This window comes from Bombina bombina, chromosome 1 (assembly GCF_027579735.1).
Source record: "Bombina bombina isolate aBomBom1 chromosome 1, aBomBom1.pri, whole genome shotgun sequence".
Classification (NCBI taxonomy): domain Eukaryota; kingdom Metazoa; phylum Chordata; class Amphibia; order Anura; family Bombinatoridae; genus Bombina; species Bombina bombina.
Window position 1 is genome coordinate 1,109,700,352 of NC_069499.1, and position 16,938 is coordinate 1,109,717,289.

Genomic DNA, 16,938 nt, shown 5'->3' on the forward strand with positions numbered 1-16,938 from the left:
CTAAGTATCAGAGCTCCTCTCACATGCGACTGCATGCCATGCCTCTCAAAAACAAGTGCGCAACACCGGCGCGAAAATGAGGCTCTGCCTATGCTTTGGGAAAGCCCCTAAAGAATAAGGTGTCTAAAACAGTGCCTGCCGATATTATTATATCAAAATACCCAGATAAAATGATTCCTCAAGGCTAAATATGTGTTAATAATCAATCGATTTAGCCCAAAAAAAAGTCTACAGTCTTAATAAGCCCTTTTTGAAGCCCTTATTTACAATCGTAATAAACATGGCTTACCGGATCCCAGAGGGAAAATGACAGCTTCCAGCATTACATCGTCTTGTTAGAATGTGTCATACCTCAAGCAGCAAGAGACTGCTCACTGTTCCCCCAACTGAAGTTAATTGCTCTCAACAGTCCTGTGTGGAACAGCCATGGATTTTAGTGACGGTTGCTAAAATCATTTTCCTCATACAAACAGAAATCTTCATCTCTTTTCTGTTTCTGAGTAACTAGTACATACCAGCACTATTTCAAAATAACAAACTCTTGATTGAATAATAAAAACTACAGTTAAACACTAAAAAACTCTAAGCCATCTCCGTGGAGATGTTGCCTGTACAACGGCAAAGAGAATGACTGGGGTAGGCGGAGCCTAGGAGGGATCATGTGACCAGCTTTGCTGGGCTCTTTGCCATTTCCTGTTGGGGAAGAGAATATCCCACAAGTAAGGATGACGCCGTGGACCGGACACACCTATGTTGGAGAAATAAAACTCCCACCATTCTTCACACTGGAAGTGTGGCTGTGTTTATTAGTAATGAGGTTTGACATTAATACATAATTATGGTTAGTAAAAAAAATTTGACACAAGACACCACATATTTGCAAACCACCATTCCTGCAACAAAGGTAAGCAGGAGAAGGGCCAAAAAACTTTTTTTTTTTTTTTAAAGAAGAGTGTATATAACTATATTACATTTTATATTATTAAATTATCTCCATAGCTTGCATTGTACAAAGTGCTGTTGAGAGGTAAAAAACAGCAAATTGCATTTAGCAGGGCACAACCTTCTGACCCTGTAATACTTCAAAATGTCAGTTTTTAAAAAAGGGATAAGAAAGTCAAAATTAAACTTCCATGATTCGGATAGAGCATGTCATTTTAAGACACTTAAATTCACTTCTATTATCAAATTGTGCAACGTTCTCTGGGTATCCCTTGTTGAAAAATTACACACTAGTGTGAGCTAGCTGCTGATTGGTGCCTGCAAACATTTGTCTCTTGTGATTGGCTAACTAGATGTTAGCAGCTAGCTACCAGTACGGCACTGTCCCTGCAGCAAAGGATAACAAGAAAATGAAGCAAATTTGATAATAGAAGTAAATAGAATAGTATAAAATGGTTATGTTCTAAAGAAATATCAAACTCATGAACAGAAATATATATATATATATTACCTTTAAAGGGACAGTCTACACCAGAATTGTTATTGTTTTTAAAGATAGATAATCCCTTTATTACCCATTCCCCAGTTTTGCATAACCAACAGTTAAATTAATATACTTTTAACCTCTGATTATCTTGTATCTAAGCCTCTGCAAACTGCCCCTTTATTTCAGCCCTTTTGACAGACTTGCAGTTTAGCCGGTGTCTGCTCCCAGATAACTTCACGTGCACGAGCAGTGTTATTTATGTGAAACACATGAACTAACACCCTCTAGTGGTGAAAAACTGTTCAAATGCATTCTGAAAAGAGGTGGCCTTCAAGATCTAAGAAATTAGCATATGAACCTCCTAGGTTAAGCTTTCAACTAAGAATACCAAGAGAACAAAGACAAATTGGTGATAAAAGTAAATTGGAAAATTGTTTAAAATTACATGCCCTATCTGAATCATGAAAGTTTATTTTGGCCTAGACTGTCCCTTTAAATCTAAAAGAGTCGACACTGAGCAGAGGGGGGGGAAGCCGTCTTCAGAAAGTCATAATCAACACACTGGATATTCTGCGTGGTGCATGAACAGGTCATCTTTAGACAGCCATAGTTAAATCCTTTGCTCATCTCACTTTTAAAGTACTTGCATACTATATTCTTTCATGCCATAAACTGAAATTACTAGAAGAAAAAAAAAAAAAACCTAGAGGTATACTAACCTACTGTAGTATAAACACCCTCACTTATTTTACACTGTAAAAACACTTCACCACCCTTTTTTGCACACTACAGCAGATCTCACAGGTTCAGTGGCATGTGCAATTTAAAAAAAAAAAAAAAAAAAAAAAAAAAAAAATGTACACCAATAGCAGGGACACAACCACTCACCTATCTGTAGTTTCCAACAATTTCTGCACAATGACCTCAAATGAACTGGACAGACAATATGAAGATGGTTCCTCTTGGTCATCAGTCACATCAGCAGCTTCATAAGCTGCTTCAGCCAAGCTGGAGAAGGCCTGAAATATAAGATCAAAACAAAAACTATTTAATAGGTATAACTAGTGCTCATCTTAATTACTACACAATTACCACACATTTACATTGTTTCAAACAATTAAAGCCAATCTTCTAACCCAAGAATGAAACAACCCTATCCCTGTCTTACCCAGCAAACATTAGTTGCTACACGTGGCTCTGCTCCAAGCCCTTCGATGAGACATTGTAGGAGGGGAGCAAGGTATACATCATTGATGGCTGCTTCAGGCAGTAGCTCACAAATTCGTCCCACAGTCCAGGCAGTGGTGTCTCTTACAACTACACTTGGATCCTTCATTAACTCAATTAGAGTGGGCATGGCCTGTTAAACATAAGATGTTACATGAATAGTTGCAATGGCTAATTTACTACTCCTACCAAAAAAAAAAAAAATAATAAAGTAGGGGGTGGTATATATATATATATATATATATATATATATATATATATATATATATATATATATATAACATAATTTATGCTTACCTGATAAATTCCTTTCTTCTGTTGTGTGATCAGTCCACGGGTCATCATTACTTCTGGGATATAACTCCTCCCCAACAGGAAATGCAAGAGGATTCACCCAGCAGAGCTGCATATAGCTCCTCCCCTCTACGTCAGTCCCAGTCATTCGACCAAGAATCAACGAGAAAGGAGTAACCAAGGGTGAAGTGGTGACTGGAGTATAATTTAAAAAATATTTACCTGCCTTAAAACAGGGCGGGCCGTGGACTGATCACACAACAGAAGAAAGGAATTTATCAGGTAAGCATAAATTATGTTTTCTTCTGTTATGTGTGATCAGTCCACGGGTCATCATTACTTCTGGGATACCAATACCAAAGCAAAAGTACACGGATGACGGGAGGGATAGGCAGGCTCATTATACAGAAGGAACCACTGCCTGAAGAACCTTTCTCCCAAAAATAGCCTCCGAAGAAGCAAAAGTGTCAAATTTGTAAAATTTGGAAAAAGTATGAAGCGAAGACCAAGTTGCAGCCTTGCAAATCTGTTCAACAGAGGCCTCATTCTTAAAGGCCCAAGTGGAAGCCACAGCTCTAGTGGAGTGAGCTGTAATTCTTTCAGGAGGCTGCTGTCCAGCAGTCTCATAGGCTAAACGTATTATGCTACGAAGCCAAAAAGAGAGAGAGGTAGCAGAAGCTTTTTGACCTCTCCTCTGTCCAGAGTAAACGACAAACAAGGAAGAAGTTTGGCGAAAATCTTTAGTTGCCTGCAAGTAGAACTTGAGGGCACGAACTACATCCAGATTGTGTAAAAGACGTTCCTTCTTTGAAGAAGGATTTGGACACAAGGATGGGACAACAATCTCTTGATTGATGTTCCTGTTAGTGACTACCTTAGGTAAGAACCCAGGTTTAGTACGCAGAACTACCTTGTCTGAGTGAAAAATCAGATAAGGGGAATCACAATGTAAGGCTGATAACTCAGACTCTTCGAGCCGAGGAAATAGCCATTAAAAACAGAACTTTCCAAGATAACATTTTTATATCAATGGAATGAAGGGGTTCAAACGGAACACCCTGTAAAACGTTAAGAACTAAGTTTAAACTCCATGGTGGAGCAACAGCTTTAAACACAGGCTTGATCCTAGCTAAAGCCTGACAAAAGGACTGGACGTCTGGATTTTCTGACAGACGTCTGTGTAACAAGATGGACAGAGCTGAAATCTGTCCCTTTAATGAACTAGCTGATAAACCCTTTTCTAAACCTTCTTGTAGAAAAGACAATATCCTAGCGATCCTAACCTTACTCCAGGAGTAACCTTTGGATTCGCACCAGTATAGGTATTTCCGCCATATTTTATGGTAAATCCTTCTGGTAACAGGCTTCCTAGCCTGAATCAGGGTATCAATAACCGACTCAGAAAAACCACGTTTTGATAAAATCAAGCGTTCAATTTCCAAGCAGTCAGCTTCAGAGAAGTTAGATTTTGATGTTTGAATGGACCCTGTATCAGAAGGTCCTGTCTTAGAGGTAGAGACCAAGGCGGACAGGATGACATGTCCACTAGATCTGCATACCAAGTCCTGCGTGGCCAAGCAGGTGCTATTAGAATTACTGATGCTCTCTCCTGTTTGATTTTGGCAATCAATCGAGGAAGCAGCGGGAAGGGTGGAAACACATAAGCCATCCTGAAGTTCCAAGGTGCTGTCAAAGCATCTATCAGAACTGCTCCCGGATCCCTGGATCTGGACCCGTAGCGAGGAAGTTTGGCGTTCTGGCGAGACGCCATGAGATCTATCTCTGGTTTGCCCCAACGTCGAAGTATTTGGGCAAAGACCTCCGGATGAAGTTCCCACTCCCCCGGATGAAGAGTCTGGCGACTCAAGAAATCCGCCTCCCAGTTCTCCACTCCCGGGATGTGGATTGCTGACAGGTGGCAAGAGTGAGACTCTGCCCAGCGAATTATCTTTGATACTTCCATCATTGCTAGGGAGCTTCTTGTCCCTCCCTGATGGTTGATGTAAGCTACAGTCGTGATGTTGTCCGACTGAAACCTGATGAACCCCCGAGTTATTAACTGGGGCCAAGCCAGAAGGGCATTGAGAACTGCTCTCAATTCCAGAATGTTTATTGGAAGGAGACTCTCCTCCTGATTCCATAGTCCCTGAGCCTTCAGAGAATTCCAGACAGCGCCCCAACCTAGTAGGCTGGCGTCTGTTGTTACAATTGTCCAGTCTGGCCTGCTGAATGGCATCCCCCTGGACAGGTGTGGCCGATGAAGCCACCATAGAAGAGAATTTCTGGTCTCTTGATTCAGATTCAGAGTAGGGGACAAATCTGAGTAATCCCCATTCCACTGACTTAGCATGCATAATTGCAGCGGTCTGAGGTGTAGGCGTGCAAAAGGTACTATGTCCATTGCCGCTACCATTAAGCCGATCACCTCCATGCATTGAGCTACTGACGGGTGTTGAATGGAATGAAGGACGCGGCATGCATTTTGAAGTTTTGTTAACCTGTCTTCTGTCAGGTAAATCTTCATTTCTACAGAATCTATAAGAGTCCCCAAGAATGGAACTCTTGTGAGAGGAAAGAGAGAACTCTTCTTTTCGTTCACTTTCCATCCATGCGACCTTAGAAATGCCAGAACTAACTCTGTATGAGACTTGGCAGTTTGAAAGCTTGAAGCTTGTATTAGAATGTCGTCTAGGTACGGAGCTACCGAAATCCCTCGCGGTCTTAGTACCGCTAGAAGGGCACCCAGAACCTTTGTGAAGATTCTTGGAGCCGTAGCCAATCCGAATGGAAGAGCTACAAACTGGTAGTGCCTGTCTAAGAAGGCAAACCTTAGATACCGGTGATGATCTTTGTGGATCGGTATGTGAAGGTAAGCATCTTTTAAATCCACTGTGGTCATGTACTGACCCTCTTGGATCATGGGTAAGATTGTCCGAATAGTTTCCATTTTGAACGATGGAACTCTTAGGAATTTGTTTAGAGTCTTTAAATCTAAGATTGGCCTGAAAGTTCCCTCTTTTTTGGGAACCACAAACAGGTTTGAGTAGAACCCTTGTCCTTGTTCCGACCACGGAACCGGATGGATCACTCCCATTGTTAACAGATCTTGTACGCAGCGTAGAAACGCTTCTTTCTTTATCTGGTTTGTTGACAACCTTGACAGATGAAATCTCCCTCTTGGGGGAGATAATTTGAAGTCTAGAAGGTATCCCTGAGATATGATCTCTAGTGCCCAGGGATCCTGAACATCTCTTGCCCAGGCCTGGGCGAAGAGAGAGAGTCTGCCCCCTACTAGATCCGGTCCCGGATCGGGGGCTCTCGGTTCATGCTGTCTTTGGGGCAGCAGCAGGTTTCCTGGCCTGCTTGCTTTTGTTCCAGGACTGGTTAGGCTTCCAGCCTTGCCTGTAACGAGCAACAGCTCCTTCCTGTTTTGGTGCAGTGGAGGTTGATGCTGCTCCTGTTTTGAAATTCCGAAAGGGACGAAAATTAGACTGTCTAGCCTTAGCTTTGGCCTTGTCTTGAGGTAGGGCGTGGCCCTTACCTCCCGTAATGTCAGCGATAATTTCTTTCAAACCGGGCCCGAATAAGGACTGCCCCTTGAAAGGTATATTAAGTAATTTGGACTTAGAAGTAACATCAGCTGACCAGGATTTTAGCCACAGTGCCCTGCGTGCCTGTATGGCGAATCCTGAGTTCTTAGCCGTAAGTTTGGTTAAATGTACTACGGCCTCCGAAATGAAAGAATTAGCTAGTTTAAGGACTCTAAGCCTGTCCGTAATGTCGTCTAGCGTAGAGGAACTAAGGTTCTCTTCAAGCGACTCAATCCAAAATGCTGCCGCAGCCGTAATCGGCGCGATACATGCAAGGGGTTGTAATATAAAACCTTGTTGAACAAACATTTTCTTAAGGTAACCCTCTAATTTTTTGTCCATTGGATCTGAGAAAGCACAGCTATCCTCCACCGGGATAGTGGTACGCTTAGCTAAAGTAGAAACTGCTCCCTCCACCTTCCCATTAGTAAAAAACAACACTAATTAAATTTGTACATAAGAAAACAAAACAACGTTTTTTATACACAGTCACTATAAGAATTCTCACAGCTCTGCTGAGAGAATTTACCTCCCTTCAAAGAAGTTTGAAGACCCCTGAGATCTGTCAGAGATGAACCGGATCATGCAGGAAATATAAAAGTAGCTGACTGGAATTTTTTGATGCGTAGCAAAGAGCGCCAAAAACGGCCCCTCCCTCTCCCACACAGCAGTGAAGAGAAACGAAACTGTCACAATTAAAGCAAAAAACTGCCAAGTGGAAAATAATGCCCAAATATTTATTCACACAGTACCTCAGCAATGTAAACGATTCTACATTCCAGCAAAAACGTTTAACATGAGAATAGTTATTAAAAGGATTAGTGACCTTTAACACAGTAGTTCCGGTGAAATACCATCCCCAGAATACTGAAGTGTATACATACATGTCATTTTAACGGTATGGCAGGCTTTTCTCATCAATTCCATTCAGAAAATAAAAACTGCCACATACCTCAATGCAGATTCATCTGCCCGCTGTCCCCTGATCTGAAGCCTTTACCTCCCTCAGATGGTCGAGAACAGCAATATGATCTTAACGACTCCGGTTAAAATCATAGTAAAAAATCTCTGTCAGATTCTTCCTCAAACTCTGCCAGAGAAGTAATAACACGCTCCGGTGCTATTTTAAAATAACAAACTTTTGATTGAAGTCATAAAAACTAAGTATAATCACCATAGTCCTCTCACACATCCTATCTAGTCGTTGGGTGCAAGAGAATGACTGGGACTGACGTAGAGGGGAGGAGCTATATGCAGCTCTGCTGGGTGAATCCTCTTGCATTTCCTGTTGGGGAGGAGTTATATCCCAGAAGTAATGATGACCCGTGGACTGATCACACATAACAGAAGAAATATATATATATATATATATATATATATATATATATATATATATATATATATATATGCACCTTAAGGTTTAATAAATCCAAGAGTCAAAGCACATATATAAAAAATTATTCCTAAACAAAATATTCCTGCTTGAATATCAACTATCAAAAAAACAAAACATAGGCCTCATGTCCTCCTATAAACGCCTGGCATATTTAGAGCTCAAAAACATTACTGTGCATGAAAAGGCAGAGATTCAGACAACTATTTCTGTATGACACATGAACTGGGTATCTAGAAGAAAGCACACTTAAAATATTAATGGAAAAAAAGTTTCACCTGAATGACTAGTGGCTTAAGCTGAGAGGCCTCAGGTCCTTCCAAGATGCAGCCAAATGCCATAACCGCAGCATCTCTGTATCGCCAGTCTGGGTTCTTTATATGTTCCTTGATAAAAGGCAGCACATGGGGAACAATATCATCCTCACAGCATGTGGCTAAAAGCATTAGGCATACTCCAGCAGCTTTACATGGGTTCCAATCATCATCATCGTCATTCTCATCCTAAGAGGGAGGTGAAGAACCAGTTTGAAAAGCAAATATTACAATTAGTTGCAAACCTATAAATCTCCAACATTGAGGTAAAAAAAAAAAAAATCCACTAACATGAAAGTAGTTAAGCAAAAAAATAAAAAAAAATAATAAAGAAAGTTTAATATAAAAGTACATTTCAAATTTGTTTTACTACACTTTCTCAGAGTTGGGAATGCACACTGCTGACTTAAAAAGGACAACTCTGCTACATATCTCCCTAATTGGAGGTAAATGAGGTAACTTGTAAGGAGAACTTAAGGCAGCCAAGACCATTACATTACAGCAGACTAGTCCGCCAAGGTAACCCAGGCTGCACAAGAATTGTAAACTACAGAAGGGATGTGAATCCTTTGTGAGGCTCAGAATGCAGAAGTAAGAAGCAGCTCATGTCCTTCAGATATTGTCCTAGCTGGATTGATTCTTGTAAAAGATCCCCACTCTAAAGATCTGGATTTGCACAGGTCTTTAGAGTGGGGATCTTTTACAGGAATCAATCCTGCTATGAAAATATCCAAAGGACACAAGCCACTGCTTACTTCAACATTTAGATTCTCAAGAAAGATCAGAATGTACATCCCTACTGCAGGCACTATCAGGGCAAGGAGGAAGCTTTTGTTTAGGTTGTGTCCCTAAAGTATTTGAGATAGAAGGAAGATATAGATCTAGATACATTTCATAAGATTGTTGATACATATAACCTTCAAATGAAGCTTTTCACAGCAGGGGGGGAGCTAGTTCAGGTAAACCCTATAGATAACATTGTGAGCACGCCCGTGGATTGTGGCAGACACTGCACTAATTGGCTAATATGGAAGTCAATAGATAATCAATAAAATGTCATGTGATCAGGGGGCTGTCAGAAGATGCTTAGATACAAGTTAATCACAGAGCTAAAAAGTATATTAATACAACTGTGTTGGTTATGCAAAACTGGGGAATGGGTAATAAAGGGATTATCTATCTTTTAAAACAAAAATTCTGGTGACTGTCCCTTTAACATTGCATGCTCTATCTGAATCACAAAAGAAATTTTTTTGGGTTCAGTGTCCCTTTAAATGATTTTTTCAAAGACAAAGAGCAAACCACGACTGAACACTCATTTAAGCCTCAATCTACATTTGAGCCTGCCCTTACACATTCATACATTAAAGGCTATACACGCATGATATGTAATGATGTTGACAATGAACAGGAAACACCTGTATTGCCTAATTTATCTCCCCAGGAATTCAAACCAATCAAAAGTCTCAGTGATGATCAGTCAATCATAATACGGCCTGCAGACAAGGGTGGGAGGATTGTCATGAACTATGACTATTATCGTCAAGAAGCTAAACGACAACTTGCTGATGACAAAGTCTATGTACGGTTAAGAGGTAATCCTATAACAACCTTTAAAGGGACACTCATAGCCTCCCAACTCACTCGGGTACTGCGCAATAATACAGAGGCACTCAACAGCGAGACAAAATTAAATTAAATTTCTAACAAACTGGTTATACATGGCTATGACAATGAGATGGTAACGAAGGTAAAAGATGAAGTGACCAAACTGTTCCAAAATGCAACTGCTATTAAAAAAGGATGATATTATTGCGGATGAACACATCAATTTCATTACTACATTTGACACCATGCATCAGAGTTAAAGGTGCTATTAGCAAGCATTGGGATTTGGTTAACACTGACAAATCTCTGCCATTCCTACATAAACAACATCCCAGGGTGGTATAGCATCGTGCCAAAAACCTACGTGACTTATTGGTTAAAGGGACACTGCATGCTCTGTCTGAATCAAAGAAAAATTTTGGGTTCAATTTTAAGCAACTTTCTAATTTACTCCTATTATCAATTTTTCTTCGTTCACTTGCTATCTTTATTTGAAAAGAAGGCATCAGCTTTTTTAATTCAGAACTCTGGACAGCACTTTTTTATTGGTGGATGAATTTATCCACCAATCAGCAAGAATAACCCAGGTTATTCACCAAAAATGGGCCGGCATCTAAACTTACATTCTTGCATTTCAAATAAAGGTACCAAGAGAATGAAGAAAATTTGATAATGAGTAAATTAGAAAGTTGCTTAAAATTGCATGCTGTCTGAATCAAGAAAGAAAATTTGGGTTTAGTGTCCCTTACAAGACTGACCCTATTGGGTGTTATGAGGGACATACCTGGTTGAAATCTAATAAAAAGGGCTGCTTTAAATGTGGGGACTGTGTCACATGCGATGGTATGTTAAAAGGGGACAAGATCAACCATAGACTCTCGTGCATGAGCACCTACGTGATCTATATGCTGATTTGCCCATGCTCCCTTGTATATATTGGCAAAACGATCACTAAGATTCGGGAAAGAATGGCAAATCACTGCTGTGCGATCAGTGAAGCTCTTAGAAAAAGGGACTCTGATCAGCCAGCAGCTCGCCACTTTGCCCGCCATAAGCATAGTGTTTCAAGTCTTGGCACCTGGTCAATAAGCATGGTTCTACCGTTAACGAGGGGGGGCAATAGACTTCTCAGATTGGAAACCAGATGGATACACACATTGGAAACCATAACACCCAAAGGGTTGAATACTATGTTGGATTTTGGACCAGTCTACACAGGAACCTAAAGGGACTATGGCTATATATATTCTGTAACATATCACTATCTTGCCAAGCTAACTACATCATACTGACCCTATGCCACATTTCTCTGTGTAAGTCCTCTGGTATCTGGTTTTCTACCATACTCTTGGGTGCATGAATGGTTATTGCATATACATGTAGATTGTGTTATACAAGAATGAGTTTGATATATAATAAAGTAATAACATGATATCTCTATACAATATCATTTACCCATTCGTGTATGTACTAATATACATTATATGTCCACTATTGATGTATTAGATTTTGTAACCTTTTAAATTGTTTATATGATTCACAATGTTTTGGCTCCTGTGCAGCATCCTAATCTAACCTTTGTAAGCCTGTATGTCTCCGATTATGTTTAGAGTATACGTAATTCACACGTTTACTTTATTTTGACAGGCTGTTGACTTCTTTTCTTACTGGTGCGAGTAGTTGTGACACTGCACCCTTACGTTTCCTTGGGAACAGACGTCTAGGCGTGACTCACGCTGATGACGTCACTATCGTCAGACGCTGCATGGTGAAGGGTTTAAACATTGGGTATACCGCTTTGTAATTTTTCAATAGCTGTATCATGCTCCCGAAACGTTATGCATTTTAATGTTATTGAGAAAGAGAGAAAGAAAGAGAGAGAGAAAGAGAAAGAGAAAGAGAGAGAGAGAAAGAGAGAGAGAAAGAGAGAGAGAAAGAGAAAGAGAGAGAGAAAGAAAGAGAGAGAGAAAGAGAAAGAGAAAGAGAAAGAGAGAGAGAGAGAGAGAGAGAGAGAGAAAGATAGACTACTACAGAGTATACAAATAAAAGGAAACAGGCAAGTTCACATTCAATTTTAACAACTTTAGCAGCAACATTTTTAATACCAATTAAAATGCTGTTCAAATATTCTTTGTTTTCTGACTACAGTGTCGCTTAAGGATCAGTAATACACCAACTGACATTCAAAATTCAGCTGCTTTAAAAAAAAAAAATGTTCTTTGCATGACAACTTTGTTAAAACATTTAAAAATGATGCTCTTGCATAGGCATGGAAGAAATTTACTGTCCCTTTAAGGGGTAGAAAGGTCAAAAATGCAATGTGCACAGGCTCATTTCAATGGAAAATTGAATTTCTGCAATATACGTACATTAGCAAAAATGCTTCTAGTAAGTTATTTTTTTGCGGGATGATTACTTCCATTGAGGGCCTGTGCACAAGTATATGAACACTACACCTTCTCAGAGACAGTGGTGGCTTGTAGGACAAATTACATCTTTACAGAAACACCATCTTCAGCTCTAAGTTTAAATACGGGAGAGCAGGCAATCACATATGTGCGTATGCCGCAGAAAAACGGTAATAACCAATAATTTTTGCTAATGGAAGTAATATTACAAAAATGCTTCTATTTCAAATAGAAATGCATTTATGCATATTTCAATTTTGACTTTATCCCCCTTAAGGAAAAACAGGGGCTACAAGGGATATGAAACATTTCTTACATGATTCAGAGAGCATGAGATTTTAAAGAACTTTCCAATTTTCTTTTTCTTCATTCTAGAGCACTAGATGGTAGCACTATTTCTTGCCATGTAGTGTTCCAGATGCCAACATCTAGGTATCTTTCCAACACGGAATATCATGGGAACAAAGCGAATTTGATAAGTAAACTAGAATCTTAATGGTATGCTCTGACTGAATCAAAAAAAGTTTGGGGTTTCATATCCCTTTAAATAAAGGGAATCAGTCCTAAAAGTTTCTGCATGTTATCCGGTCTGTCTGCAAAACACGCTGCATTTTCTGCAAGGATCTCAGATCAAAGCAGATTTGGTTAATCAAAGCATATTTATATATGATTTTCAAAATACCAACGCACATTTAACAAAAAACAAAATCCTGTGTGAATCTGGTTCGCCTTTGACTTTCAAGCTTCTTGGAAAAAAAAAAAAAAAAAAAGTCAATTACCCTTTCCATGATTGGCCGACAGCTAGATGTTACAGGGGGGGAGGCCGGTAAATGTAAGTAAATTTTGAAATTTGTAAGAAAAATTAACTGCTTATATAAAATTCACAGTAAGTGCTATTTTATTGTCTTATGTGCTTGCTGATTATGCAATCCAACAGTAGTTAAAAGCCAGTAAAAGCAGGACTCTACAATCCCAGGCAGCAGGGAGGCACAACCTCCTAAAATTAGCCCCTGGCATCCTGTTCTAGAGTCCCAGTGGGTGCCCAATACTTCCTCAGGACAACCATCAACAGCAAAACCTAAACTTTAATTTAGCACAGTTGGATGCTTTCAAGGCATGCCATGAAATACAAATCTTACTTATATTGGGTTATGGTACACAATTTCACCACAATAGTCAAAGTTACAGGCCGGCTCCTTGGTTTTGAACAAATTAGTCAAACTTTAAAAAATTACCTCCAGAGCTGCTATGAACTACTTTGATATAGCTTAACAGTACACATATGGTATAGTCACCAATCACTTGCCACTAATTCACTGCTGCATCTGTACTTTGAAAAAAAAAAAAAAAAAAAAAAAAAAACTTAAAACTGAATACTCTGAAGCATGAAATTTTAACTTTCTTGTACATTTTAAATGAGTTTTAACAGGACAAGGGGGAGATGAGGCAATGACACCCCAATGGATCCCTCCCACTAACCCTATCCCCCAGTCATTCTGCCGAGGGAACAAGGAAAATGTCAGAATATAAAAAAGGGAGCCGCCCATCAAAAAACAAATTATGGGCGGGGTTGTTGACTTTCCCTGCCAGGAAGGTAAGGAATTTATCTGGTAAGCATAAATTATGTTTACCTTCCATAAGGCAGGGAGAGTCCACAAGTGTAAGGAGGACCAGGTAGCCACCTTACAAATCTGATCCATTGAGGCTTTATTCTCAAAAGCCCAAGAGGAAGACACTGCTCTAGTGGAATGAGCCGTTATCCTCTCAGGAGGCTGTCGTCCCGCTGTCTCATAAGCCAAGTGGATGACACTCAACCAGAAAGATAGGGAAGTCGAAGTAGCCTTCTGCCCCATTACGCTTCCCTGTATAGACGACAAAGAGGAAGATTGTCTGAATTCCTTAGTAGCCTGAAAATAGAACTTCAAGGCACGAACCACATCTAGATTGTGAAGCAAATGTTCCTTTGCTGGAGGAGGATTAGGACTCAAAGGAAGGAACAATTTAATGTTACGATCCAACACCCCCTTAGGGATGAACCCTAGTTTAGTGCGTAAAACCGACTTAGCAGAAAACCCTCTCTTGGCAAAGACTAGAAGAGCTCCCAGAACCTAAACTATATCTTTGGAGCAGTAGCTAGGCCAAAAGGAAGAGCTGTGAACTGGAAGTGCTGGTACAGAAAAGCAGACCTCAGGTACTTAAAATGTTCTGTGTATCGGGACGTGAAGGTATGCATCCTTTAGATCTATTGTGGTCATAAACTGTCCTTCCTGAACCAGAGGAAGGATTTACTGAATTGTCTCCATTTTGAAAGAGGAAACAACTCAAACTTGTTTAGGCACTTTAGGTCCAGAATTGGTTGAAATGTTCCCTCCTCCTTTGGAAACACGAAAAGGTAAGAATAAAACCCCAAACATCTTTCTGCTACTGGGACAATTATTCCTAGAGGGGAAATATCCTGTACACAACCTAAGGCAGCCCTCTTTTCTGGTCTTGTAGACAGACTGTAGAGTAGGAATCTGCCCCTGGGCGGAGATTTGAATCAGATATCCAGGACCCAAGGATCCTGTACATCCTAGAATCAAGCGTCTTAAAAAAATAAAAAAAATAAAGTCTGCCCCTACTTGATCTGATACCGGATCAGGGGCAGACCCTTCATGCTGATTTGTTCTCTGTGGGCTCCTTAGTCTGTTTGAACTTATTCCAGGACTGAGCCGGCTTCCAAGTACCCTTGGGCTGCTCAGACTTCGATGAGGATTGCAGTCGTGATTTGTCAGAAAGAAAATTAGGAGTAAGGGATGGCAATTGACTATTTTTCTTGTCCTGTGGTAGGAAGGCACCCTTCCCTCCGGTAACCGTAGAAATAATTGAGTCCAGTCCTGGACCGAGTAAAATCTTCCCCTTGAAAGGAAGAGAAAGGAGTCTGGATTTACAAGTCATATCCACAGAACAAGACTTCAACCATAGAATAATCTGCATATTCGCATCACAGATTGAGTTAGCAATTCTCAGAGCCTGAATATTCAAGGGGAGTGTCCACCTCAATGAGCTCCGACAGTGTTGTATCAGTAGGTAGCTGCCCCAGCAATCGTGGCTACAGCTGCCGCCGGTTGAAATAAAAACCCTGTATGTCGAAACATCTTCCTCAGAAAGGTTTCCATTTTCTTTATCCATAGGCTCTCTAAAAGAGCTATCCTCCAGGGGTATAGTAGTACGTTTAGCCAGCATAGAAATAGTGCCATCCACATTAGGAATGGAACCCGACAAGTCTAATTGAGAATCAGGGACAAGTAGAGGGGGGGGGAGAAAGTTCCTATTCATTCCCAATCGTTAATAATGTTCGCCATTTTAACGGGCACAGGAAAAGTCAGAGGGACCTGTCTAATTTAGGGATCTTAGGTTCCTCAGGGAAAGTAGCCTCTGGAAGCTCTAGCATAGACAGAACCTCATTTAATAAAACACACAGATGCTCAATTTTAAATCTAAAGGAGGGTTCATTCACAGAAGGAGGTTTAGAAACTGAAGACACCGACTCAAAATTCACCCTCTGAAGCTACAGAAGTTAACTCAGCCTTGGATAGCTGGGACATAGTAGCTAAATCAGACAAATATTCAGAAGACTATGTCAGGAGAACTATGTTTAACCTTTCTCTTGCGTTTTATTAGAGCAAGTTTAGGCACTCAGGGCCGCCAACACTGCTGATTGTAACTGCACAGTAAAATCAGCAGGAAAAAAGCCCCCTCCAGATGGAGGATTAATTGAGCTACGGGGAACTGCATGTTGGAGCGGGTAGGGTAGAAAGGGTAGTAATCTCTCTGGATCCAGATTCGAGAGCTAGACGGCTCAGAGGGGCCAATAGTGCTATGAGTATTAGCAGGCTTGTCTCCCTTCTTAGACTTTAGAACAGTGCTTAGGCAAATGGAACAAAAAATTGGACAGGCAAACCACTGCCTCACAACATAAACAGTACAGAAGGAGCTGAACCTTCAAATATAATATCGGTATCCTACATAGCTAGGATATATTCACAGGACAGACAAAAAGTAACTTTATAATCCCAATGGCTGGGCACTCACCACCTCCTAGGAGCGATGTTCGCAGCAAGATCGTAGGAAAAACAAAGACTGCACCCGGTCAACAGGCGCCAAGCTATTATGAGCTGAGCAACACACCAACATGAAAGTGCTTTTGGCTTGGAACAAACAGGTTTCATACAGTCTATGAGTACAAAAAACCTCAAATAAAAGCAGTTAATAACCCCTTGCTGTTCAAATAATCTCCCTGAAGGAGATATTAATTATTGATCCTATTGAGGCATAAAGGAGCCACACTGACCCTGTATAGCAATGTATATATAAAAACACTTACCTCTAGGATAAATGTTGTGGAACAGGCACAGCCTCTAAAATGTGACAGTCTTGCAGCAACGCCTCTGACATGGACTTGAGTTTCACTGCTTGCTTTTAGACACTCAACACTGATTGCCCGGGAGCTGTTAGGCAACAGCCAAATGGGTTACTTTAAAGTGAATGTAAATTTTGATGCTAAAGTGCCCGGTTTTTAAAACTTCGATTAAAAACAGGGGCACTTTAATTCATCAAAATTTTCATTTTACTCCTGCTGTGAAAAAAAAAAAACTTACCTTTTAATCTTCACAGCAGCTCCAGCTTCCTCCTC

The 16,938-nt window shown here is 40.4% G+C and overlaps 1 protein-coding gene across 1 annotated transcript in view; it reads right to left on the reverse strand.

The window, feature by feature from the left end:
* The window catches only part of KPNB1 (karyopherin subunit beta 1), a 102,803-nt gene that overhangs the window by 65,782 nt on the left and 20,083 nt on the right, over window positions 1-16,938 (reverse strand). Inside the window, exons 10-12 of the mRNA XM_053697667.1 lie at window positions 8,212-8,436; window positions 2,598-2,789; window positions 2,318-2,448 (exon numbers count right to left, since the gene is read on the reverse strand). Of these exons, the coding sequence (XP_053553642.1) occupies window positions 2,318-2,448; window positions 2,598-2,789; window positions 8,212-8,436 (548 nt within the window). The remainder of the gene's footprint in view (window positions 1-2,317; window positions 2,449-2,597; window positions 2,790-8,211; window positions 8,437-16,938) is intronic.